Source organism: Sapajus apella, unplaced genomic scaffold (assembly GCF_009761245.1).
Source record: "Sapajus apella isolate SASKATOON/1434 unplaced genomic scaffold, GSC_monkey_1.0 scaffold56, whole genome shotgun sequence".
NCBI lineage: Eukaryota > Metazoa > Chordata > Mammalia > Primates > Cebidae > Sapajus > Sapajus apella.
Genome location: NW_022436996.1, coordinates 6845256 through 6872504, shown reverse-complemented (window position 1 = coordinate 6872504; position 27249 = coordinate 6845256). Strand labels below are relative to the sequence as shown.

The following is a 27249-nucleotide window of genomic DNA, read 5'->3' as shown; positions in this document are numbered from 1 at the left end:
GAGTTCAAGTGATTCTTGTGCCTCAGCCTCCTGAGTAGCTGGGATTACAGGTGCCCACCACCACACATGGCTAATATTTTGTCTTTTTAGTAGAGACAGGGTTCCACCATGTTGGTCAGGCTGGTCTCGAACTCCTGACCTCAAGTGGTCCGCCTGCCTCAGCCTCCCAAAGTGCTGGGATTAAAGGCATGAGCCACTTCGCCTGGCCAGAAATTTTTAAGTCCTTAAGTTCACCAAAAAGCACACTTCCTCTTGCTGGGCACAGAGCTAGACTGAACTTCCTAGCCTCTCTTCAATAGGAATAGCCTTGTGACTAAGTTTTAGTCATGTGATGTAAGCGCAAGTTACATGTACCATTTCCTGACCAAGGCTCTTAGGAAGCCAGTCTGTCTCCTCCACGCTCTTATTTCCTGTTCTGGCTGGCTGGGGCAGAGACGACTAAGTGACTTTGAAGAGCCTCTGCCAGCCTGCATCCCTGAATGACCACGTGGAGGGCTTCCCCAATCAGGAGCACCTGCCCTGGATGGCTGAATGCATAGAAATAAACTTCTATTGCATTTGAGCCATTATCATTTTGGAATCTTATTATAATAGTAGCTAGCTTTAGCTTAATTTTAAAAAACCAAATGTATTAATATTTTTTATTTATGACTTTTGGTTTTTGTGTCCTGTTCAAGAAGTTCTTCCTTACCCTGAGATCATGATGATACTCTTCTTTAGTTTCTTCCACATGGTACAAAAAATTTGCCTTTTACGTTAAACTGTGAGTCTAGCTGGAATTGGTTGTTCGGGGAATGGGGTAAGTTAAGAATGTCATGTAATTTTTTCATAATGAATATCCAGTTTTCCCCACACTGTTCATTGAATAGTCCACCCTTTCTTCACTGGTTGCAATGCTATTTCCATCATTTTATTAAATGTCTGTGTATTCCTGGGTCTGTTTCCAGCATCTCTTCCGCTCTATGCTTATATTTTTGTATTTCTAGGCTAATCACGCTGTCTCTTGATTAGTAAAGCTTGATAAGAAGTATCTTCTTGATAAGAAGATTTGTAGGAGAAATCTTTTCACTTCATTCTGTGAAAGTGAAAGTGTCTTAGCTAGGATTGTCTTATCAAGTTCCAGGAAAAATGTGTTGAGATTTTCACTGGAGTTGTATAGAGATGATAGATTAAAATGGGTAAGAATTTACACCTTTTTTATGATAAATGCTCCCATCCATGGACATTTATTTTGCTTTTATATTCTTTTGGTGTTTTGTCATTTGCTCTATAGATATGTGCAAAGATATTTCTGTTTATCTTGATTTTTTAGTTGCTGTTTTTAAAATTGTGATTTGGGACCTTCCTGTTTTATTACTGGTATATAGGAATGAGACCTTTTGGTATATTTGATCATGTAAATAGAAACCTTAGTAAACTTAGTGATTGATGGGTAGAGTCGCTTGCATTTTCCATCGAAGATAATTTTCCTTCTCCCTCTCTAATGTTGATTAGAAGTGGCGGTAGCAGTCATCCTTTCTGCTTTTGACTTCCATGGGAATAATTCTGACGTACCATTTAGTTGCTGTGTTTATGTGTATTAGTGTCCTAGGACTGTTACAACGACACATCACAAACCAAGGGGCTTAAAACAACAGAAATTCCTTTTTTCCCAGTTTTGGAGGCCAGAGTCTCCTGAGTATCTGGATTATTAATAGCTGACATGTGCCACCACACCTGGCTAATTTTGTATTTTTAGTAGAGACAGGGTTTCACCATGTTGGTCAGGCTGGTCTTGAACTCCCAACCTCACGACCCGCCCACCTCAGCCTCCCAAAGTGCTAGGATTACAGGTGTGAGCCACCACACCTGGCCTCCCTGACCTTTCTCTTCCTGCCTCCCTCACCCACCCCTAGTTGCATGGGCCTTACTGCTTCTCTCCCAGCCTGTCAAGCCTCAAGGTGTGGGCAGGTGTCACTCCTTCTGAGACCTGCAGGGGGCACCTTCCCCGCCTCTTCAGCTTCTGGCTGTGGCTGCCAGCCCGGGCTGCAGAGTTGCCACCCGCGGCTCCGCCTCTCTGGTCAAATGTGTGTCTGTGTCTGTCTCCCCCAACCTAATCTCAGAAGGACACCAGTCGCCTTGAGTGAAGGGCCTGCCCTACCCGGTGTGACCTCATTGCATCTGCAAACATCCTGTTTCCAGATAAAGACACATCATGAGGTTCCCGAGATTAGAACTTGAAAATATCTATTTGGGGAACTCAGTTCAACCCATAACACTACGATTTGGATTGCTTTTGTTTAAAAGGGGAGTCTTACTATTTTTTTTTATTTCAAAAATTTTCAAGCCCACATAATACCCATAGAAACACTCCCCTAGAGTTGCTAGGTGCAGATGTAAGTATCTCACAGCACCCACTCAACACATGTGCTCTCTGCCTCTTCTCACTCCACGCACACACATCGAATCTATGTTTAAGAGTAAGGTACAGACTGGACGCGATGGCTCACGCCTGCAATCCCAGCACTCTGGGAGGCTGAGGCGGGTGGATCCCTTGAGGCCAGGAGTTCGAGAGCACCCTGGACAACATGGTGAAACCCCATCTCTACTAAAAAATACAAAAATTAGCTGGGTGTGGTGGTACATGCCTGTAATCCCAACTGCCTGGGAGGCTGAGGCAGGTGAATTACTTGAACCAAGGAGGCAGAGGCTGCAGTGAGCCAAGATCACGCCACTGCACTCCAGCCTGGGCAACAGAGCAAGACCCTGTCTAAAAAAAAAAAATGTAAGATGCATTTATGATTTTCTTTGTTTGTACTGTGTTCTTATACTTTTTGCGTTACCAGATTCATAGAACAAATTGTATGTTTTTTTCTTTTTTTCTAAAAATTTACATAAGGCAGAGATTAACCATGTTTGGGAGCTTACAGAAAATTGGCCTATAAACTGCCCAGGCACTGGTGTCTTTTTTGGTTTCCTCTTTAATCCAGATTTTTTTTTTTTAGGAATGAATTTGAAAGTTTCCAAATAATTTTAAGAGGTTTTTAAAATTATCTTTTAATTGTTTATTGCTAGTTAACTGTATTGTGGTCAGAAATTTGAAATTTCTTGTGTCTTAAGCTGGGTCAGTTTTTCAAAATGCCTATGTATATTTTATACTTTTTTTCTTTTTAAGACAGGTTTTTTCTCTGTCACCCAGGCTGGAGTGCAGTGGCGCTGACAGAGCTCACTGCAGCCTCAAACGCCTGGGGTCAAGTGATCCTCCCACTTCAGCCTCTCAAGTGTTGGACTTTCGAGCATGAGCCACCACGCCTGGCCTATTTTTTTTTTTTTTTTGACAGAGTCTCACCCTGTTGCCCAGGATGGAGTGCAATAGGGTGATCTCAGCTCACTGTAACCTCCACCCCCATCTCCCAGGTACAAGCAATTCTCTTGCTTCTGCCTCCCAAGTAGCTGGGATTACAGGCATGTGCCATCATACCCAGCTAATTTTTTTTTTTTTTTTTTTTTGTATCTTTAGTAGAGACAGGGTTTCACCACATTGACCAGACTGGTCTTGAACTCCTGACCTCATGATCCGCCTGCCTCGACCTCCCAAAGTGCTGGGATTACAGGTGTAAGCCACCGCGCCCGGCCAACTGACCTATTTTTTAAATTTTTGGTGGAGATAGGGTCTTGCTATGCTGCCCAGGCTGGTCTCAAACTCCTGGTCTCAAGCAGTCCTTGTACCTTAACCTCTCAAAGTGCTGGGATTATAGGCATGAGCCACCACGCATGGCCCTTCTATGTGAATTTTAAAGGAATGTTTATTTTTTCTTTTTGGTTGTACGCTCTGTGTGTGCATGTGCGTGTGTGTGTGTAAATTTTGTTGTGCATATCTTTGATATTCTTACTGATGGAATTTGACTTGATTTCTAAGTTTCTGAGAGTTGTACTGAAACCTTCAGCTGTGGCTGTGGAGGAGTGCACCTACTTCTCCTGGCCCCTTTGCCAGCGCTTGCTATCTGTCACCCTGTCTGTTCCCCCCGCCCCAACTGATGGAGGTGGCTGCCTGCACCAGGTGTGCTCCTGAGTCACAGTGTGGGATCCTGTGTGCGGGCAGGTGGGCAGCAGCCAGCGGACCTTCATTAATGTGTCCAAGTACTCACTCATCCATCAAGGATTCGTCTGTCACCGACTGTGTGCTACTCATGTACATTTATTCTTTTTTTTCCATTTTTATCAATTCTCTTGAGGGGCAAACTGTGTCCACTGAGCATGGAGATGGGTTTTCACATGACATTCATGTGCGTACACTCCTTTGGAGCTGGGTCATCTTCCTGGGGAGCTATTTGCATTATTTCAAAGTGATGCTGTACCTCCCATAGCGCCCGCCATGATGTGTTCCCTGCTTTCCCTGACCTTTTCTTTTCTTTTCTTTTTTGGAGACAGTTTCACTCTGTCACCCAGGCTGCAGTGGAGTACAGTGGCACGCTCTTGGCTCATGGCAACTTGTACCTCCCAGGTTCGAGCGATTCTCCTGCCTCAGCCTCCTGAGTATCTGGATTATGAGTAGCTGGCATGTGCCACCACACCTGGCTAATTTTGTATTTTTAGTAGAGACAGGGTTTTACCACGTTGGTCAGGCTGGTCTTGAACTCCCAACCTCGTGATCCGCCCACCTCAGCCTCCCAAAGTGCTAGGATTATAGGCGTGAGCCACCACACCCAGCCTCCCTGACCTTTCTCTTCCTGCCTCCCTCACCCACCCCTAGTTGCATGGGCCTTACTGCTTCTCTCCCAGCCTGTCAAGCCTCAGCCTGTCTCAGAGCCTCTGCACGTGATTGGTTTCCCCTGGAATGTTCTTCCAGGCATCTGAGTCACCTGTTATCTCACTTTGTTACGTTCTCAGATCAAATGCCGCCTTATCTGAGTAGTCTTTCAAACCACCCCATATATAAATAGCAGACCCCTCCCTCTCTATCACTCTTACCCCCCATTTCTTTCTCTTTGTAATTCTCATCACTATCTGTCCATGTCTCTGGGCCGGTTGTGCTGGCCACGTGGCTGCTGAAGCCGCCACAGATTGCGGGAGCCGAGGTGGAGAGCCTTGGGGAATGCTGTGCTGTGCCACAGGCTCGAGGAGACTGCCTGCGATGCAGCAGATAGCCGACTCCACAGAGGAGAGTGGGAAGGCAGGGGCTTTGCAAAGAGAAGAAGAAAGAGAATGTTACAATCACATGGCTTGAATCTAAAGAAATCTGCAATCAGTTGGCACGATTTTTTGTGTTTTGTTTTGTTCTTGAGATGTAGTCTTGCCCTGTCGCCAGGCTAGAGTGCAGTGGCACAGTCTTGGCTCACTGCAACCTCGCCTCCTGGATCAAGCGATTCTCCTGCCTCAGCCTCCCTAGTAGCTGGGACTACAGGTGGTGGCTCATGCGTGTAATCCAGTACTTTGAGAGGCGGAGGCAGGCGGATCACGAGGTCACAAGATAGAGACCATGCTGGCCAACATGGTGAAACCCCAACTCTACTAAAAATACAAAAATTAGTTGGGTGTGGTGGCATTTTTTTTTCTTTTTTTGCATGGAAGCAGAAGTCACAGTTTGGAGGCACCCATGGCTGATGATTGAACCGTGGGTAATGATTAAATGCCAGTGTTGCTTTTGGATGCTGGGTTCAGGCAGTTTGGGAAAAGGAGTTGTTTTTTTTTAAATTCTATCAGTAATATTGCAGGGAACAGTGTCTTCCATGGAGAGTTAGACAAGTCAGTCTTCTGAGCCTCAGCCTCCTAATCCCAAATATGGGAATGATGCTATTGAACTAACATGGCTGTTACAATGATCAAACATTTGTTTTTTGCAGTGTGTATTAAATAAATACTTATTATACAGTGATTAGTACAAATAAATAATTAAAACATAAATATTGAATTTTATGCTTCAAAATGAAAAAATACCTAAAATAAAAAAATACCAGGTAAAAATAATAAAATACAAAATATTAATGGTGGAAAGGCTCTCAGAGGTTTTAGAACTCATCAGCCTTTTATCCCAGTTAAAGAAGCTAAGCTCCCGCAAGATTAGAGACTTGCTCTAGGTCACGTCACTCCAGGCTCAAACCCGGGAATTCTGATGCCAGCTCAGCAGGCATCATCCCACCACCAGATTATGAGGATGTAGCGTGCAAACAAAATTGAGGATTTTTAATAGTATAGTTGCTTTGATTTCTTTTTACAAAATCCAAATGGCTAGGTTTAACAGATTTATAGTGAGTTAAATAGACATGCTTATGTATTTTACAAAAACTGGTTATTTGCTTAAGCACAGGGTCTCTGTAAATCACTGACATAGATTTTGCCCACCACATTCTTAAACATCAATACCAAAAAATTGGAAAGCTGTAGTAATAACAGGCCGGATGCAGTGGCTCACGCCTGTAATCCCAGTACTTTGGGAGGCTGAGGCAGGATTGCTTGAGGCCAAGAGTTTGAGACCAGCCTGGGAAACATGAGAAGATGTCATCTTTACAAAAATAAATAAATACATACTACCTGGGCATAATATTTATACCTGTAATCCCAGCTATTTGGGAGGGTGAGGCTGGAGGATCACTTGAGCCCAGGAGCTTGAGGTTACAGTGAGCTGTGACTATGCCACTGCACTCTAGCCTGGGCAACACATCACAACCCCATCTCAAAAAAACAAATAAAAAAATGATATAGCAATAATATAATGTGTAAGTAAAAAAAGAAAAAAAATTTTTTTTTAGAGACGGGGTTTCACCATGTTGGCCAGGATGGTCTCAATCTCTTAACCTCGTGATCAGCCCGCCTTGGCCTCCCAGAATGCTGGGATTTCAGGCGTAAGCCACCGCACCCGGCCCAAAAATATTTTTAAGACTTTAAAAATGCTTGGCTTTAGAGACAAGCTGGAAATTTTAATGTTATGTAAATTAAATATAATGAGTTACTTTTAAATGTAAAAATATGGACACTAACCAAAGAAATAAAATAAATACAAAATAGAGAAAACCAAGAAATACTGTGAAATTTATACATACAATATTTGTTGCTTTTCAAAAAACAAGTTAACAAGCCTTGCAAACCACAACCCCTGGAGAAATCGTGTAAATAGATAACTACAGGAGAGCAGAAAATAAGCTGCTCCACAGGGAAAGATGGAGAATGTAGCTCCCAACTCCAAACTTCAGGGAGCAACGGAATTGTTGAGACTATTTCCACAAATATTCTCTGGAAGCAAGTATGGGAAAATTCCTCTATCAGGCAGGCCTGACCTCATTCCCTTATTCATCACAAGCCCTGAAGAGAATCTCATGAATGTCTGATAGGTTATCTGTCACGTGAATGATAGGCTATCTCTTTACTTCTGCTGACCTTTCCTAGCAATAAACTTTAGATCCTCATAAAATATTCCTGTGAAGGAAAGAAATCAACTGAAGAGGAGCCCCGGCTACTATTTTGCTCTCCTTATAGGATGTAAATTTCCCCCGCTAAATACTTTCTGTTGAGTGAAAATAAAATCTCATTGAAATGTAGGTGCTAGGGGGCCTGTTCTCACATATTTTTTAACTTAAATCAGCACTCAGGAATACTCTATATTAACTTTGCATAAAGTATAATTTTAAATTATTTTGCAATTTTTAACATTTATGGTCTTTGGGGGTCATTAGAATCCTCAAAGTTGCAAATATTTCAATCTTTCAATGTTAAGGGTACCAGTGTACACTTTATGCATTAAAGAGACATCACAAATCTGCATGGGAAAAAGACTTTTAAAATGTTTGTTTTTATTGTTATTTAATGCCATATAAACAATTAGCCATTTTGGGAAATTGTAAGTCTTTATTTCATACCATAACCCAAACAAATTATAACTGGATTAATGTTAATTTTATTTAAAAAAATCAAACCATGGCCAAGGGGGGTGGCTCGTGCTTGTAATCCCAGGGCTTTGGAGGCCAAGGCAAGAGGATTGCTTGAGGCCAAGAGTGCTCAACCAGCCTGGCAACACGGTAAGACACCATCTCTACAAAAATTTTTGTTAAAAAATTAGATGAGTGTGTTGGCGCACACCTGTGGTCCTGGCTACTCAGGAGGCTGAGGCAAGAGGATCACTTGAGTCCAGAAGTTGGAGGTTATAGTGAGCTGTAATAGCACCGCTCCAGCCTAGGTGACAGAGTGAAACTGTCTCTTTAAAAACAATATTATCACAAACATATAAGAAAATTTTAAAAAGATAAAAAGAAAACATAGATTAATACTTGCTTGTTCTAGGAATAAAGAAGAAATTTCAAAGCTTAAAACCAATGGAAAAGACAGCTGAAAAAAAGTCCATTTTTTTTTTAACAAAAAGCATGTAAAATTACTGCAAATAAGAAATAACAATAGACTAAGGAAAATATGACAAGACAAAAAGTTAATATTCTTAGTATGTAAAATGTACATTTAAAATCCATTAAAAATACTCCTCCAGGCCAGGCATGGTGGCTTATGCCTGCAATCCCTTTGGAAGTATAATCCCTCAGCACTTTGGAAGGCTGAGACAGGCGGATAACTTGAAGTTAGAAATTCAATACCAGCTTGGCCAACATGGTGAAACTCCATCTCCACTAAAAATACAAAAATTAGCTGGATGTGGTGGCACTTGCCTGTAATCCCAGCTACGCAGGAGGCTGAAGCAGGAGAATCACTTGAAACCGGGTGGTGGAGGTTGCAGTGAGCTGAGATTGTGCCGCTGCACTCCAGCTTGGGCAGCAGAGTGAGACTCCAGCTTAAAAAAAAAAAAAAAAAACTACTCCAATAGGCAAAGGACATGAAAATTTCATTTACAAATGGTTAATCATGGACAACTCAACCTCACCAGCGACAAAAAAAAAATTTAACCAGAATTTTTTTTATTGAGGTGAGATTAACATAAAACTGACCATTTTTAAATGAACAATTGAGTACATTTCACACCTTCACAATGTTGTACTGCCATCAACTCTAACTCCAAAACATTCTCGTTACCTGAAAAGAAAACCTCTTACCCATTAAGCAGCTTCCTTCCCTCCCGTCCCTGGCAACCACCAATCTGTGTTGTCTGTTTTCTAGATATTTCATAGAAACGGAATCATACAGTATGTAACTTTTTCTGTCAGGCTTCTTTCACTTAGCATGATATTTTTGAGGTTCATCCACATGGTGGATGTGTCAGTACTTCTTCCTTTTTACGGGTGCATAATGTTCCATTCTGTCATGTACCACAGTTTGTTTCTCCATTCATCCATTGATGGGCATTTTGGGAATGCCGAGACAGGTGGATCACCTGAGATCAGGAGTTTGAGACCAGCCTGGCCAACATGGTGAAACGCTGTCTCTACTAAAAATACAAAAATTAGCCAGGTGTGGTGGCATGTGCCTGTAATCCCAGCTACTTGGGAGGCTGAGGCAGGAGAATTGCTTGAACCTGGGAGGTGGAGGTTGCAGTGAGGCAAGATCACACCACTGCACTCCAGCCTGGGCGATAAAAAGGTTTGAACTCAAGAGCAAAAGTAATGATGTATGTCTCCATCCCATGCACCAAACTCAATGCCTAAGGTGTCCTCTCGAAGAAAATTTGTTCTTTTTTTTTTTAAGATGGGGTTTCACCATGATGGCCAGGCTGGTCTTGAACTCCTGACCTCAGGTGATCCACCCACCTCACCCTCCCAAAGTGCTAGGATTATAGGCGTGAGCCACCATGCCTGGCCTGAAAATTTGTTAAATTTAAGTTGATCAATCAAGACCAAGCTAAAATCATTTTTTTAAATGGAAGTCCAGCTCAGTTCCTTCCGCCTACTCCTTTAGAATTCTCCTTGAAACGACTCTCTAACCCACAATTACTGGCTTCCTCTGAACATCTATGGCACATGATGTTGCATATTTTTGTACATAATAATGTATTTCTTGTTTCCTCCCAATGAAACTGAAAGCACTGTAAGAGCCCACACAGAGTAAATGCTCAAGAAATATTCATTGCATTGAACTTTGATTTGGATTGCCATATTTTTCAGCTATGTGGACTAACGTTGCCCTGTTCTTGCCTCCCCAGGGGACATTCTGGTGTTCCTGGACAGCCACTGTGAGGTGAACAGAGTATGGCTGGAGCCCCTGCTGCATGCCATTGCCAAGGACCCCAAAATGGTGGTGTGCCCCGTGATAGATGTCATTGATTATAGAACCCTGAAGTATAAGCCCTTTCCTGTTGTAAGGGGAGCTTTTGACTGGAACCTACAATTTAAATGGGATAATGTTTTATCTTATGAGATGGATGGACCAGAAGGACCTACTAAACCAATCCGGTGAGATTTCTTCTGCTTTTGGGAAAATATAGCATATGTGTATTGAGCCCTGGGGGGAAAAGCCTCCAGAGATTATACTTTCAAGCTATCGAGCTTAATGAAAATGTTTTGTTACTTGTTTCTAGAAGTCTTCAATACAATAATAGAATTATTGTCAATAGAATCACTTAGTACTCAATATCTAATATGATATGACATTTATCTTCACATGATCTATAACTTTTTGATTCCCTGGTACTGAACACAATAGTATATGGATTCAATCATGACTTTGAGGGGCAATATTTCATTTTGACTAAAAGCTCAAGTCAAGCAGACCTAGTTTGCAGGAGGGACTCCATCATTTGTTAGCTGTTTAGGGCTGCCATGTACAGTTGCACCAGCTGTGCACTGCACATCTCCAGGAGGCACTGTTCACACAAAGACCACAAGCTCAGTGGCATATCTGGAGCTGTACATTAGGACAGACCTCGGCACAATTACCTCTCTCAGCTTCAGTGTCCTCATCTGTAAAACAGTGATAATAATAATTAACACATGCCTGTTAGGATTGTCGAGGTGATTAAATGAGCCAATACATGTAAAACACATAGCATAAGGCTTGACACAGAGAGATGATCTGATCAATATCAACATTAGGTATTGGTAATGCCACAGACTTCGGAACAAAGATGAACAAAGGTGTACTTTATTTTAATAAAATGTAATATGTAGAAATCTTGTCTTCATAAAAACGAAAACAGCATTAACCTGTAGAGTTATCTCAAAATAATTTTACATAAAGTTACTTTTAGTAAGAAATAGCTATGGTGTTCCAATTGGCCTATAATTTTTGTAATATTTCCATAATATTCCAATATTTACACAAACTTGGCTTATAATTTTTGTAACATTTCCATACCTCACATATAAAATATGTTTAGACTGTAATGTAAAGATAACTGATACTCAACAGGGAAACTGTATTCCTAATATTTATTTGCTAAATGGTAAAATGTTTAGAATTCTAATACACTGCTTGTGTGTATATACATTGGTTCCTCCTTTTTGAAAACAATTTGGCAATGCAAATTAAGAGTCTTACAAATATCCTTATTCTTTGATGCAGTAATCCACTTACTTGATTTGAAAAGAGTCAGAATAAGCATGAAGATGTATATAGTGTCAATGTTTATACTAATAAAAAACTGAAAACAACATAAAAATTCAATAGTATTGAAATGGGTAAAAAAATAAAGTATATTCATTTTTGTAGACTATCACATAATCATTAAAAGTTAAGTTTTCAAGGTCTAATTAACTAGAAAGAAAACTTCTCATATGTTCAATTAAAAAATTAAACCATAAAAAATTTTCTGTCAGTATGCCTTTGTGATTATATTGTACATATTACATGTAATATATATTATACACATTATATATATCATAATCATGTTACATTAAAATATATAATAGATATAAGAAAAAATTTTTTAAGGCCGGGCGCGGTGGCTCACGCCTGTAATCCCAGCACTTTGGGAGGCCGAGGCGGGTGGATCACGAGGTCAAGAGATCAAGGTCATCCTGGTCAACATGGTGAAACCCCGTCTCTACTTAAACTACAAAAAATTAGCTGGGCATGGTGGCGCGTGCCTGTAATCCCAGCTACTCAGGAGGCTGAGGCAGGAGAATTGCCTGAACCCAGGAGGCGGAGGTTGCGGTGAGCCGAGATCGCGCCATTGCACTCCAGCCTGGGTAACAAGAGCGAAACCCCGTCTCAAAAAAAAAAAAAAAAAGAAAAAAGAAAAAAATTTTTAAAGGTTGAAAGAAAAGATAAATTTTATTGTATTATTTTATTGATTTATTTGTATAATATAGGGGGTACAAGTGCAATTTTGTTCCATGGCCATATTGCCTGGTGGTGAAGTCTGGACTTTTCAGGTATCCACCACTCAAACAATGTACACTGTACCCATTCAGTGATCTCTCATCATCTGCTGCCCTCCCATCCCCCACCTTTCTGTCTCCAGTGGCTGTCAGTTCACACACACACACACACACACACACACACACACACACAGTGATTTCAAGATTTTTAGAGTGAACACTTTCTCCCTTGAAAAGAAGGTATAACTTGAATCCTCTGAGCCACACGTTTTCACCCTATTTTCAATGGTACCTAATGGCATAACTTAAAAAATTGTTTTGTGAAATTACTTGGTTTGTAAATTGAATGGGTATTTACTGATTACCTATCATGTGGTGGGCATTGTATTGCTAGGATGCATGATCCCAGTCCTCAAATGTGTATAGTCTAGAGAAGAGGTCAGGCAGGTAAAAACAGACTATCAGGACAGTGCTATGGCTGGGGAGGGATCATTTCCTACCAGGCTTTCTGGGCTGCCTGGAATCAGTCTCCTTCTAGTGTCCCAGTGCCAGATAGAATGCACATTACCCAGTGCACCGGGCATGACGCACCCTGCCCAGTGAACCAGATACAAACATCCCTATCAGAATACAGTCATGCTGTGATCTCTGCCAATTACAAAATTAAACACCTTATTTTGATCCCACTTCCTGTCAGTGACTTCCCCTTTCCTTACTTTTGTATTAGAGCCTTAGAAAGAGATGTCTCTCACTATCTCCAGTTCCCTTAAACTCACTTCCATCAGGCTTCGCCCCGCATTCACGATTCAGACTTGCTCATGACCTTCTCGTGGCTCCGTCCAGTGTTCTGTTCCAGTCCTTACTCGCTGATTCAGCCGTTGGATGCTGCTGGCCACACATGCCTCCCTGGCCTCCAGGGAACCAGAGTTCCTGGTCCTTCTCTCCCTCCCTGGTTGCTCTTTCTCATCTCCTTTGCCGGTTCCTCTCCTCCTCTCCAGCTCTCAGTGTGGAAGCACCCGGGGCTCAGGGCTGGTCTTCTATGCTTCTCCATTCACTCCATGTGACTCTCATCCACCTTATCCATGACTCCCAAAGGACGCCTCCAGCCCTGACCTCTCCCAGAACACCAGACTCATGTATCCAACTGCATCCAACTACCTGCTTCACATCCCCACCAGAATGCCGAATAGACATCTCAAATGTGCCCCAAAGAGAATCTTCCTGCCAAAAACCTCTCCACCCGTGGGATTTCTCATCTCAGTGCATGGCAATTCCGTCTGTCTGGTGTGCAGGCCGAAAACGATGCTTCTCTTCCTCCAACACCCCACACCACCCCCATAAGCAAATCTGTTAGCTCCGTCACCAAAATATACGAGGAATTCAACCACATCTTACTGCCTACATTGCTGCATTCTTATCCAGGATTCCATTATTTTTCTCTGGGACCACTGCAGCCCCTCTAATGCTCTCCCTATCCTTTCCCCCACACACGGGTCTTGCTTTGTGTGTTGAGTGACTCATATCCCTGAAACATAGGTGCTCAATAGACACTTTTTTGAACAAATGAATGAACTTGTGATTATTTTCTTTTCTTTGTTTTTTTTTTGTTTTTGTTTTTGTTTTTTTTTTGAGACAGATTCTCACTCTGTTGCCCACGCTGGAGTCCGGTGGCGTGATCTCAGCTCACTGCAGCTTCCACCTCCCAGGTTCAAGCAATTCTTGTGTCTCAGCATCCCAAGTAGCTGGAATTACAGGCGTGAGCAGCCACATCTGGTTAATTTTTGTATTTTTAGTAGAGATGGGGTTTTATCATGTTGGCCAAGCTGGTCTCGAACTCCTGACCTCAAGTCATTCTCCCCCTTTGACCTCCCAAAGTGTTGGCATTACAGGCGTGAGCCACTGCGTCCAGATGTGACTATTTTCAGACTACTTGGTTTTGCATTATTTGGCCTGACTACGGGTGGACAGAGCAAGATGCTTCACAACATTATGGTTTGTCCAGAAGTAAATATTACAATTCACCTAATGTCTTTAGAAAGGGAGAGCTTTGAACTCTGCTGCCCAGCTCAATTGCCATCCTTATGGGAAACTCAAATTCCAAACATCATTTTTCTTCTTATCAAGAAACCTTTAGACTGTATCGCATACATATTTTAATGAGAGCTAAGTAAAAGTTATTGCCTACTTTTGGTAGTTGTAGTTTTTAGCAATTTTAGATACTTTATATATATATGTATATATAGTACTGCATTTTAGGTTCTGGCGTACATGTAAAGAACATGCAGGATTTTTGCATTGGTACATACATGGCAGCGTGGTTTGCTGCTTCCATCCCTATCACCGATATCTGGCATTACTCCCCATGTTATCCCTCCCCAACTCCCCACCCCACAACTGACCCTCCTCTAGTCACCCCCCAACAGATCTCAGTGTGTGATGCTCCCCTCCCTGTGTCCATGTGTTCTCATTGTTCAACACCCACCTGCAACTTTATATACTTAAATGTATAATAAGATAATTTTAGTATTAACTTTTAACTATAAGTTATTACTAATTCAATATAATTTTGAGGAAAATACAGAATGACTTTCTCTGTGAAATTAATTTTTATGTCCCCTTTCTAGGTCACCTGCAATGGCTGGAGGAATTTTTGCTATACGTCGGCATTATTTTAATGAAATTGGACAGTATGACAAGGATATGGATTTTTGGGGAGGAGAAAATTTGGAACTTTCACTAAGGGTAATTCACTTTGTTTTTAAAATAGCTATAGAGAATGAAATCTAACTTTTTCACATATAATGCTATGGTGATTATGCTCAATTTCCCACATGAACATTCAGTGCCATTCCAGCATCACATGTAATAAACAATTTATGGGGCTCCTTGTAAAAATTGAAAACATTTAATAAAATATTAGATTCTTGGCCTGTTGTGGTAGCTCATGCTTATAATCCCAGCACTTTTAGGAGACTGAGGCAGGTGGATTGTTTGAAGCCAGGAGTTCAAGACCAGTCTGGGCAACATAGCAAAACTCCTATCTCTACTTTTTTTTTTTTTTTTTTTTTTTAATGAGATGGGGTCCCACTATGTTGCCCAAGCTGGTCTTGAACTCCTGGGCTCAAGCAATCCTCTCGTCTCAGCCTCTCAAAGCACTGGGATTACAGGTGTGAGCTACTGTGCCTAACTTCTACTTCCTAAAATAAATTAATTTAATTCAATTTAAAAATATTAAGTTCTTATACCATATATTTTGTTATTTCTGATATATGCTCTATCAAGTCAATATAATATTTTCTGAGACAGAGTTTCACTCCTGTTGCCCAGGCTGGAGTTCAGTGGCATGATCTTGGCTCACCACAACCTCTGCCTCCTGGGTTCAAGTGATTCTCCTGTTTCAGTCTCCGAAGTAGCTGGGACTACAGGCATACGCCGCCCTCCCTCGCTAATTTTTGTATTTTTCTTTTTTCAGTAGAGATAGGGTTTCTCTATGTTAATCAGACTGATCTGAAACTCCCAACCTCAGGTGATCCACCTGCCTCAGCCTCCCAAAGTGCTGGGATTTCAGGCGTGAGCCACCACGCCTGGCCAAATTAATATAATATTTTTAATCTCTGTATGATTTTTATTTTTTATTTATTTATTTATTTATTTGAGATGGAGTTTCGCTCTTCTTGCCCAGGCTGGAGTGCAATGGCGCGATCTCGGCTCACCGCAACCTCCGCCTCCTGGGTTCAGGCAATTCTCCTGCCTCAGCCTCCTGAGTAGCTGGGATTACAGGCACGCACCACCATGCCCAGCTAATTTTTTGTATTTTTGGTAGAGACGGGGTTTCACCATGTTGACCAGGATGGTCTCGATCTCTTGACCTCGTGATCCACCCGCCTCAGCCTCCCAAAGTGCTGGGATGACAGGCGTGAGCCACCGTGCCTGGCGACGACTAATTTGTTGTTCAAACATATTAATTATTCCTGTTACAATATTTCAATGGTGCTTTTCTTGATGGCCCTTCATATCTTTTAAGTATACTTGGGTGTCTTTTTATAAACAAGTATGTATATTAGTAAGTAGCTGAAATACTCTCTTGACCCTGGCAGCTGTCTCTAACCGCGACAAGTAACCTTGTCTTTCTTGAGAAAAGAATGATCTCTCCACCTGCATGTACCTCTTTTTCTTAGTTACTCCTCGTTCCCGTAAATCGACGCCCTGGAAGCCCTCAGTTTTCTGTGACATTGTTCCAGGAGCTGCCACTGGTTTCCTGTTGATGTCCTTAATAGATGGCTTTTCATCTTCCACCCATTTGTGGTCACTGCAGCATCTGACGCTGTAAACTGTCTTTTCCAGAAGTTTTCTTGGATGTTGGGACAATATTCCTGGTTTGCCTTCCATTGATCAGTTGTTCTCAGTTTCCTTTGCAGGAATATCTGCTGCTGCTCATCTCTTAGACACAGGTGTCCCCATGGTTTCCATCCTTGTCAGCCTTTGCTTCTCACCCCATATGCTCTTCAGGGCTCAGGGCTGGCATCCAGTCACTTTGCACCTGTGAAGCTACTCTGGTTGTTAACATAATGCAGTATTTCTGTATCTGGTGTAAAGAAACCTCTACTCTGAGCCAACCAAATACCTTTCACCTACAGCCCAACCATAGGTCCAGGCTCTCTGGACCTTCCATGTTCCGGTAACTACAGGAGTAGCACTTGGCAGGCATGTCTACTCTGATCACTGAGGGTCTGTGCCACAGCCTTGTTAATATTTTTAGTAGGATACCTGCATCAGTCCCCATGGCTGTAACTAATACCTGTATCATGATAATATCCTACTCTATAGTTTCAGTTTAGGACTATCTCTTGAGAGTAATATTTAAGCTCAATCCAGCCATCATGTAAGGAGCACCTCCTTTAAGTCAAACTGTGCTGTACGCTGGCCGTTGAGAAGAAGACACAGTCTTCATTAATTCATTCATGCAACAATATGTATTGAGTACTGTTATGTATGAAGCATTGTGCTCCATGCTAAAATAGAGCAGCACACAATACAAAGTGGCTTCTAATGTCATGAACCTTCCATCTATTGAGTAGGGTGAGATTATTAGATATTTAATTTTATTTTTGGCCCAGGCATGGTGGCTCATAATCCCAGCACTTTGGGAGGCTGAGGCAGGCGGATCATCTGGGGTCAGGAGTTCGAGACCAGCCTGGCCAACATGATGAAACGCTGTCTCTACTAAAAATACAAAAATTAGCCAGATGTGGTGGTGCACATCTGTATTCCTAGCTACACAGGAGGCTGAGGCATGAGAATCATTGGAACCTGGGAGGTGGAGGTTGCAGTGAGCCAAGATTGTGCCAATGCACTCCAGCCTGGGTGACAGAGCGAGACTCTGTCTCAAAAAAAATTTTTGATAAATGCAATAGAGAAATACAGAGTATGATGGGACCCTATAAAGGGAGAACCTAGCCTTCTCTTGGGAGATGTGTATGTCTTAGATGGCTTCCCTGAAGAACTCACATTTAAGTTACAAGTAAAGGATAAAATCTCTTTTATTTATTTAACAAGTTCTGATATCTGACATGCACTGCTCTAAAAACTTACAGATATTAACTCATTTAATCATCATAACAAACCTGTAAGGTAAGTACCAGCATTATCTGTGACTTACAGTGGAGAAGCGGAGCCACAGAGAGGTTGAGTAACTTGCCCAAATTCACAGAACTAATAAGCACTGTGCTCCCAACCTGATGCTTCATGCCTCATGCTGTCTGCTCAACTTCAGGTCTTGAGACCCCACCAGCTTAGTACTACCCTGTTTCTAAGTCACTTCGTCCGTCTGAGGCTGCAATGTATTGGAAGCCTCCAATGCTCTGAATTTTTTTAGTTGCCCTGAACTCAGTGGCTCGTGGAAGGTGATGGTTTGTGGACACCCACAAAGCTACAGGCTCACTTCCAGTCTCTGAATGGTTCTCATACCTGAGCTTCAACATTGCATTTCAGTTTTCCTGGCAAAGCAGAGGCTGCCTCAAACAGCCCCTAACAATCTGCAGGTCCGCCCGACTCCACCACACCTGCATGCCATCCTGTGATCTCCAGATGTTGGCAAGGTGTGTTGCTCCGGGAACCAGGGCCCAGCCCTGCATTTGAAAGATTATCCCAAAAGAAGCCCTTTTCTCTGCCTCTTTCCCAGACTGAACTTCTTAGATATCAATGCCAATTTAGATTCCACCCAAGATTACTAACTCCTTGGATGCTGTGATGTGAAAACAAACCACGTGTTCTGTAATAGAGAAATAATCAAGCAAATTCTCAAACACCTGCACAAGAGAGACTTAGGCAAGCCACTCAGTGCTCTCCTCACTCTCTGCCTGGAACACTCCAGTGCCTCCGTGGGTTCCCCTTGGCCCGTGTGCCCAGAATTTCTATTCCCAAGAGTTTTAGGCATCAGGCAGCCATTGTCATAGCAGCAATCAGCTATTGCCATAATGCTGCTTTGTACTAAACTACCTCAAAACTGACTGGTTGAGAACAATAAGCATTTACTTTTTCCTTTCATCTGTCCCGTGGCTGGCCAAAGCGGCTCTGCCTCTGAATGCAGGTTGTTGGGCTGGGCTGTAGTCTCTGAATTTGGTTTGGATCTGATTGTCATTCTAGGAGCAGCAGTGACTCAGCATATTCTTCTCACGCTGAGTGGCAGGAATTCAGAAGTCAAGCCACACCACACAGCACATTTACACCTCCGCATGCATGACGTGTGCTCACGATCCGTGGGCCAAATATGTGGAACAGAGTGGCCCAAATTCAGTGGGTCAGGGAGCTGTGCCCCAAGGTGAGGGACAAGGAGTGAGCTGTTTATTGAACAAGATTGCAGTCTATCACACCAAGTTTCCGGAATGACCAGCTAAGTGGTTGGAGGTCTTATTTACCTGAGTAAATAAAACTGGTGTCAGCCAGTCAGAATGGCTGCTACTAAAAAGTCAAAAGATAACAGATACTGGCGAGGCTGTGGAGAAAAGGGAACGCTTATACCCTCCTCTGGGAGTGCCAATTTGTTCAATCATTGTGGGAAGCAGTTTGGAGATTTCTCAAAGAATTTAAAACAGAACTACCACTTGACCCAGCAATCCTATTACTGGGTATATACCCAAAGGAATATACATTGTTCTACCATAAAGACACATGCATGCATAGGTTAATTGCAGCACTTTCCGAAAGACATGGAATCAATCTAAAAGCCCATCAACAGTGGACTGGGGCCAGGTGATGTGGCTCACGCCTCTAATCCCAGCACTTTGGGAGGCCAAGGTGAGCAGATCACTTGCGGTCAGGAGTTCAAGACCAGCCTGGCCAGCATGGTAAAACCCCGTCTCTACTAAAATTACAAAAATTAGCTGGGTGTGACGGCATGTGCCTGTAATCCAAGCTACTTAACTGGCTGAGGCACGAGAATTGCTTAAACCCGGATGGTGGAGGTTGCAGTGACTAGAGATTGTATCACTGTACTCCAGCCTGGACAACAGAGCAAGACTCAGTCTTAAAAAAACAAAACAAAATTAAAAAAAAAAACAGTGGGCTGGGCATGGTGGCTCACGCCTGTAATCCTAGCACTTTGGGAGGCCAAGGTGGGTGGATCACCTGAGGTCAGGAGTTCACGACCAGCCTGGCCATCAGGGTGAAACCCCATCTTAAAAAAAAAAAAAAAAAAAAAAGTGGACTGGATAAAGAAAATGTGGTACATATACACCATGGAATGCTATACAGCCATTTAAAAAGAATAAAATTGTGGATGGAGCTGGAGGTCAATATCCTAAGCAAATTAACACAGGAACAGAAAACCAAATACTGCATATTTTCATTCATAAGTGAGAGCTAAACATTTCACATGGACACCAAGTAGGGAACAACAGATACTAGGGCCTTCTTGAGGGTGGATTGTGGGAGGGCGAGGATAATAAACTACCTGTTGAGTGCGATGCTCATTACCTGGGAGATGAAATCATCTGTACTCCAAACCCCCAGACATGCAGTTTACACATGTGGCACACCTGCACATGTACCCTTGAACTGAAAACAAAAGTTGGAAAGAAAAAAAAAAACTGGTGTTAGAAGGAAAATGCTCCTTCATGTATCAGCTTTTGCTGTATAACAAACTATCCCCAAACACGGTACCTTAAAACAGCAAGCAATGGCTATTTCTCATAATCCATTGTATCACTAAAGTGCTGCTTCTGGGCTTAGCCAGAATGTCTTGAGTTGTGCTGGTGTGAGAACTCCTCATGGAGTGCTTAGAAACAAAAGCGTTATGGCAAGTACACTATAACATGGGCAATCAGGTGCACAAGATTTCTATCGTAAGCATGTTCTTTTTTTTTTTTGAGACGGAGTTTCACTCTCGTTACCTAGGATGGAGTGCAATGGCGCGATCTCGGCTCACCGCAACCTCCGCCTCCTGGGTTCAGGCAATTCTCCTGCCTCAGCCTCCTGAGTAGCTGGGATTACAGGCACGTGCCACCATGCCCAGCTAATTTTTTGTATTTTTAGTAGAGACGGGGTTTCACCATGTTGACCAGGATGGCCTCGATCTCTTGACCTCGTGATCCACCCGCCTCGGCCTCCCAAAGTGCTGGGGTTACAGGCATGAGCCACTGCACCCGGCAAGCATGTTCTTTGTGGTATTATTTCTAATAAAATCAGAAGCTACCAAAATGTCCAAACAACATAAGACTTGGAAAATAATTTCACACAATATCAAATGAAGAAAAGCAAGTTATCTTAATGTTGTATGTCTTTGTGTGTTTACATACGTACCTGTGCTAATACTGACTCACTCAGAATGTTAGGACAAGAAGTGAGTTATGTTGTCTTCTGCGTGCTTTCCTATATTTGCCAAGTTTTCAATGGTATATTTTACTTTTGTGTAGTAAAATGAATAGTTATTAAAGGTGAGCAATATAAGGAGTTGTAGGTATGAAAAAAGCTGAATAATTGAATTCAGTCATGATCAGTACTTGTTTCCTGCCTACATCCAGCAATCCCTGTAGGTAATTATGAGAGCGGCAGAACCCCTGAGGCTTCATTGCTGGCTCTCAGTCAGGCTTTCCAAATTCGAACCTTGCACTCTGCCGTGTAACTTCTGTGTCATGGGCAAGCTTCTTAACCAATCTGTGTGTCAGTTTCCCCATCTGTAGAATGGGGATAATCACAGAATCTGCATTATAAGGCTGCTGTGAGATTTAAATAAGAAACTTAATTAGCCTTTATTATGGCTTTTTATGGTTTTGTTTTGTTTGTTTGTTTGTTTGAGATGGAGTCTTGCTATGTCACTCAGGCTAGAGTTCAGTGGTGCAATCTCAGTTCACTGCAATCTCCACCTCCCAGGTTCAAGTGATTCTTCTGGTTCAGCCTCCCGAGTAGCTGGGATTACAGGCATGCACCACCCCACCTGGCTAATTTTTGTATTTTTAGTAGAGACAGGGTTTCATCATGTTGGCCAGGCTGATCTCGAACTCCTGACATCAGGTGATCTGCCCACCTTGGCCTCCCAAAGTGCTGGAAATACAGATGTGAGCCACCAGGCCCGGCCATTGTTTGTTTAAAAAATCCAGCAGTTGCCTATTACTAGCAATAATGCATTCATGTGCTTTTTGTTCTTCTTATGCCTAGATCTGGATGTGTGGAGGCCAACTCTTTATAATCCCCTGCTCTCGCGTAGGACATATCAGTAAGAAACAAACTGGAAAAGCTTCTACGCTCATCAGTGCTGTGACACGTAACTACCTGAGACTGGTGCACGTTTGGCTGGATGAATATAAGGTGGGGAACACACCCTTGACTTGGAAAATGCACGTAAGCCCAGAGCAGGACTTGTTCTGAGGAAGCCTGCCGCTGCCTTTCCAGGTCCAGTGTTTGTCCTGGATGTCACTATCCTAAGCAAATTAACACAGGAACAGAAAGCCAAGTACTGCATCTTCTCATAAGTGAGAGCTAAACATTGTACATGGACACAAAGTAGGGAACAACAGATACTGGAGCCTTCTTGAGGGTGGATTGTGGGAGGGTGAGGATAAAAAACTACCTGTTGATAGTTATTGATAGTTGTTCTTTTCTCTGCTTTTCTTGAATTAATAGCACCCCTCCCACCCCTCATCAACCCATCCCCGACCCCATTCTCACTTCATCCTAGGCTGCTACTCTTGCACCTCATTATTTTTGTTTTAATTTCTGGGAAAACTCAAGTTTCTTAGCAGTAAATCAACCACCGTGAACAGTCTTTTCTATGGGGGTGCTGGATCTATTCCCTCCATTCCCACCCCCAGGGAATTGCCCCACACCTGAAGCAAACAGCTTCCCCTTCTCCCTGCCCCCGTCCCCACTTGCAACTCTTTGTTTTTTGTTTGTTTGTTTGTTTGGTTTTGTTTTTGAGATGGAGTCTCACTCTGTCACCAGGCTGGAGTGCAGTGGCACCATCTGAGCTCACTGTAACCTCTGCCTCCTGGGTTCAAGCGGTTCTCCTGTCTCAGCCTCCTGAGTAGCTGGGACTACTGTCTATGACCGTGTATGTCCTGGTTTTCATCTTATGTGTCTCTAATTGAGAACACATTTTAGTTATGAAGACAATACATTCCATTTCTTTTGTAATTCAAGAAATGTGAATTAAAACTTCAAAGAACTATTTTGACACCGCCTCTTAGATTGGCAGAATTTTAAAAGTCTAACAGGCCTGGCTGGGCACAGTGGCTCATGCCTGTAATCCCAGCCCTTTAGGAGGCCCAGGTAAGCAGATCACCTGAGGCCGGGAGTTCAAGACCGGCCTGGCCAATATGGTGAAACCCTGTCTGTACTATAAATACAAAATTAGCTGGGCTTGGTGGTGCATGCCTGTAATCCCAGCTACTCGGGAGGCTGAAGCAGGAGAATCCCTTGAACCCAGGAGGTGAAAGTTGCAGTGAACTGAGATAGCACCATTGCACTCTAGCCTGGGCAACAAGAGCAAAACTCTGTCTCAAAAAAAGAAAAAAACAACCAAGTCTGATAGGCCCAAGTGTCAGTGAGCAGTAGGAACTGTCAGCCCTCACTTATGGGAGTGTTGACTTTTACAAAATTGCATCTGAAAACAGCTTGGCAGCATCTACTAGAGTAAAGGTATGAATACCTTGTGATTCAGCAGTTGCGCTCATGCATGTGCTACAGAAGTGTGTGCTGTTGGGCACCAGGACGCATGAACAAGAAGACTGATAAACAGCATTTTTTGTTTTAGCCAAAACTTAATACAATAACAATACCAATACTCATCAAGAGTAGAGTGAATAAATGTGATATATTTAGTTGCTGTAATCCTATACAGCAATGAAAATTAAGTAGGCTGGGCACGGTGGCTCACACGTATAATTCCAGCACTTTGGGAGCCCAAGGTGGGTGGATCACCTGAGGTCAGGAGTTCAAGACCAGCCTGGCCAACATGGCGAAACCCCATCTCTACTAAAAATTAAAAAAAAAAATTAGCTGGGCATGGTGGCGGGCACCTGTAATCCCAGCTATTCAGGAAGCTGAGGCTGGAGAATTCCTTGAACCCAGGAGGTGGAGGTTGCAGTGAGCCGAAATCACGTCACTGCACTCCAGTCTGGGCTACAAGAGTGAAACTATCTCAAAAAAAAAAAAAAAAAAAAAAAAAAAACTAACCAACTATATTATATAGTCATGTCTTACTTAACGAAGGGAATATATGATGAGAAATCATCATTAGGTGATTTCATTGTTGTGGGACTGTCAGAGAGTGTACCTACACAAACCTAGACGATACAGCCACTACACACCTTGGCTATTGGTATGGCCCATTGCTCCCGGGCTACAAACCCGTATGGCATATGACTCTACTGAACACTGTAGGCAGTTGTAACCCAGTGGTAAGTATTTGTGTATGTAAATATATCTAAATAAAAGGTACAGTAAAAATATGGTACAGTATTATAATCTTATGGGCCCACCATTATGTACGTGGTCAGGCGTTGACTGAAATGTCATTACATGGTGCATGACTGTACCTGCAAGAGCAGAGGTAAATTTCAGAGACATAATGGTGAATGAAAGCAGCCAAATACCACAGAACTTATACTGTATTATTTCCTTCCTGTAAAGGTCAAATGGGTAAAATTAAACCATATAATCTGTGCATGAATAATCAGATATCAAAATTAGAATGAGAAGAAATGAATACATAATCAAGATAGCATTTAAAACTAAGGAAAAGGGTTATGATCAGGAAAGAAAAGGCAGGGAGCTTTCAAGTTGTCTTTCAAAATCAGAACATATAAACATATCTCATTCTCTTCAATAGTTCCTTTGGGCCTGGCGCCATGGCTCACGCCTATAATCCCAGCACTTTGGGAGACCAAGGTGGGCAGATCACATGAGGCCAGGAGTTCAAGACCAGCCTGACCAACATGGAGAAACCCTGTCTCTACTAAAAATATAAAAATTAGCCAGGCATGGTGGTGCATGCCTTAATCTGAGCTACTCAGGAGGCTGAGGCAGGAGAATCAATTAAACACAGGAGGCAGAGGTTGTGGTGAGCTGAATCGCGCCATTGCACTCTAGCCTGGGCAACAAGAGTGAAACTCCATCTCAAAAAAAAAAAAAAAAAAAGGTTCCTTTGATTGGATCTACCAAAATTGATCCCATTAATAAATAGTACCAGTTGATAAGCATTCTGGTTTCTCCAGCTTTTTGTTATTTTCTTGACAATCCTGAAATTAGAATTCTTTTTTCTTTTTTTTGAGACAGAGTCTCGCTCTTTTGCATAGGCTGGAATGCAGTGGTGTGATCTCGGCTCACTGTAACCTCTGCCTCTCAGGTTCGGGCAGTTCTCCTGCCTCAGCCTTCCTGAGTAGCTGGGCCTACGAGCACATGCCATTATACCCAGCTAATTTTTTAATATTTTTAGTAGAGATGTGGTTACACCATATTGGCCAGGCTGGTCTCGAACTCCTGACATCATGATCCACCTGCCTTGGCCTCCCAAGGTGCTGGGATTACAGGCATGAGCCACTGTGCTGAACCTTGAAATGAGAATTATTGACATACTTCTTTTTGCATATTTGTGCAAATATATCTTTGAAATAAATTTAAGACATGAACTTGCTGGGGCAAGAGTTAGTGCATTTTAAATCCTGATGGGGTAATATCCAAATGGTCTTCACTGTTTCATCATCTGTGCTGCCATCAAATGTATATGAATGTGACTGTCTCCTCATATTGGTTATAACTGAACTGTTTGTTTCTTTTAATCAAATAGGTTAAAAAGCATCTCATTGTTTAAAATTGTATTTCATTATGACAAATCTTGAGCTTATTTTCATGTCTGTTGATTTTTTTTTCTAGATCCATGCTGCTCATGGATCTAGATGGTTGAATTGAACATAGCTATTTCTGGATGGTTTGCTGAATTTCACAAAGTATATAGTGCTAAAAAGTTAACTTAAAGGCATATGATGTTAAGTATAAAAATCAATGGATTGCATAATACAGCACGTTGGGAAATGTAGTGACTGATTGGGATAAGAGAGGGCTCTGAACAGGGAGATGTGCCTGAGGTTATCCATGCTGTCTTGTCTCCAAAATGATGGCTTCCTCCACCTGCAGCCTCGTCCCCTGTACCAATCTGCCCTGGGGATTAGGGGTGGCAGAACACCATGGCAAGGACCTACAGTGGTCATGGATCCCCTGGGAGAATCCAACATGGCATGTCCATAATACATTAATTTGGACTAGCAAACTTCTCTTATTCAACACTATTACTATCCTGCATGCCAGGGCCTAGGAAAACACAGATGAAAATGTAAGGGTTCTGTCTGCATAGGGCTTCAGTCTACTTAGAATACCTTTTTCAACATGGGGCCAACAAAGACCATTAGACATTCATTCTTGGGGCTTCCTTAAGTCAGAGCACACAAAAAACTAACCAAGTGTGGTGACATAATGACCACCTCAGATGTGACACTTAGTATGTGCCAGCCGTGCTCGCCCAGGGATTGCATTTACATATTACACTGTTCAACCCTCACAACCCCTTCACAAGGGGAGGACTTGCCAAGGCCACACAGACACTGAATGGCAGAGCCAGACTTTGAGCCCAGCCTGTCCTCCTGCAGGGTCCCTTCTCCTTTAACTCCTACATCACCCGCCATTTCTGAAAGACAAAAGAAATGTCTGATCGGGACCAGCGAGTAAGGGGGTCTGTCCTTGAGTATTATTGAAAAAACAGGAGACGGGATACCACAAGAGGTGGCTGGGATTCTTTGGCTCCTGAGAAGCAGGACCCAGTCTTCCTGGATCCTGCTATGCCACTTAGGGTGCCGTGGCACGTGCTGTGAACATGCCCTGTGTGGGTGAATCCGAGGCTCAGAGTATGTTTCTGCCTTCATTCCCTGGACAGAGAAAAATTGGGATCTGGAGGGCTTTTTTAGTTCACATGATGAAAATATATGCATCTATGTTAAATATAATCATTTGATCACCAAAGATTTGTTTGGTTTCATGTAATGACTCACCGTATATTTGCATTTAGGAGCAGTTTTTCCTTCGAAAACCTGGTCTGAAATATATGACCTATGGAAACATTAGTGAGCGTGTTGAGTTAAGGAAACGACTGGGCTGCCAATCATTTCAGTGGTATTTGGATAATGTCTTCCCAGAGCTGGAGGCATCGGTGGGCAGCTCGTGAAAGGAAAACAAATCACTATCATCAATAAAGGGTTAAAAGTCTCCTGTTCGTTCAATACAGTGGAACAAGGGTGTAAGTTTGGAAGACTGTGGAATTATGTGAAATGGAATTATGTGAAATGCAATTAAAGAAATATGACCAGAGTGGTCTAGGATGTGCCTTTATTTCCCCCTTTAAGGAATATTTTTAACACTTTGTTACTCATCTGCTACTGAATTTCTGAGGTGACAAGATCTTGAACATTAGAAATGTAAGCGGTTCCACAGTTCAGACTCTATCATACAGCTGACTGAGGTCAAACACATTTGTTTACCACCCCCACCTGGCCCTGGTAGAGATGATAGGGACTGTGTTCCCTCTGCCAACCTAGCT

At 42.5% G+C, this 27249-nt stretch overlaps 1 protein-coding gene across 3 annotated transcripts in view; it reads left to right on the top strand.

The window, feature by feature from the left end:
• GALNTL5 (polypeptide N-acetylgalactosaminyltransferase like 5) overlaps nucleotides 1-27020 on the top strand; it is a 63539-nt gene extending 36519 nt beyond the window's left edge. For all 3 annotated transcript variants that reach the window (XM_032244963.1, XM_032244962.1, XM_032244961.1), the window contains 4 exons: nucleotides 10052-10301; nucleotides 14792-14909; nucleotides 21822-21971; nucleotides 26722-27020. In XM_032244963.1, coding sequence (XP_032100854.1) covers nucleotides 10052-10301; nucleotides 14792-14909; nucleotides 21822-21971; nucleotides 26722-26877 — 674 coding nt within the window. In that variant the 3' untranslated portion in view covers nucleotides 26878-27020. The remainder of the gene's footprint in view (nucleotides 1-10051; nucleotides 10302-14791; nucleotides 14910-21821; nucleotides 21972-26721) is intronic.
• The last annotated feature ends 229 nt before the right edge of the window (nucleotides 27021-27249 follow it).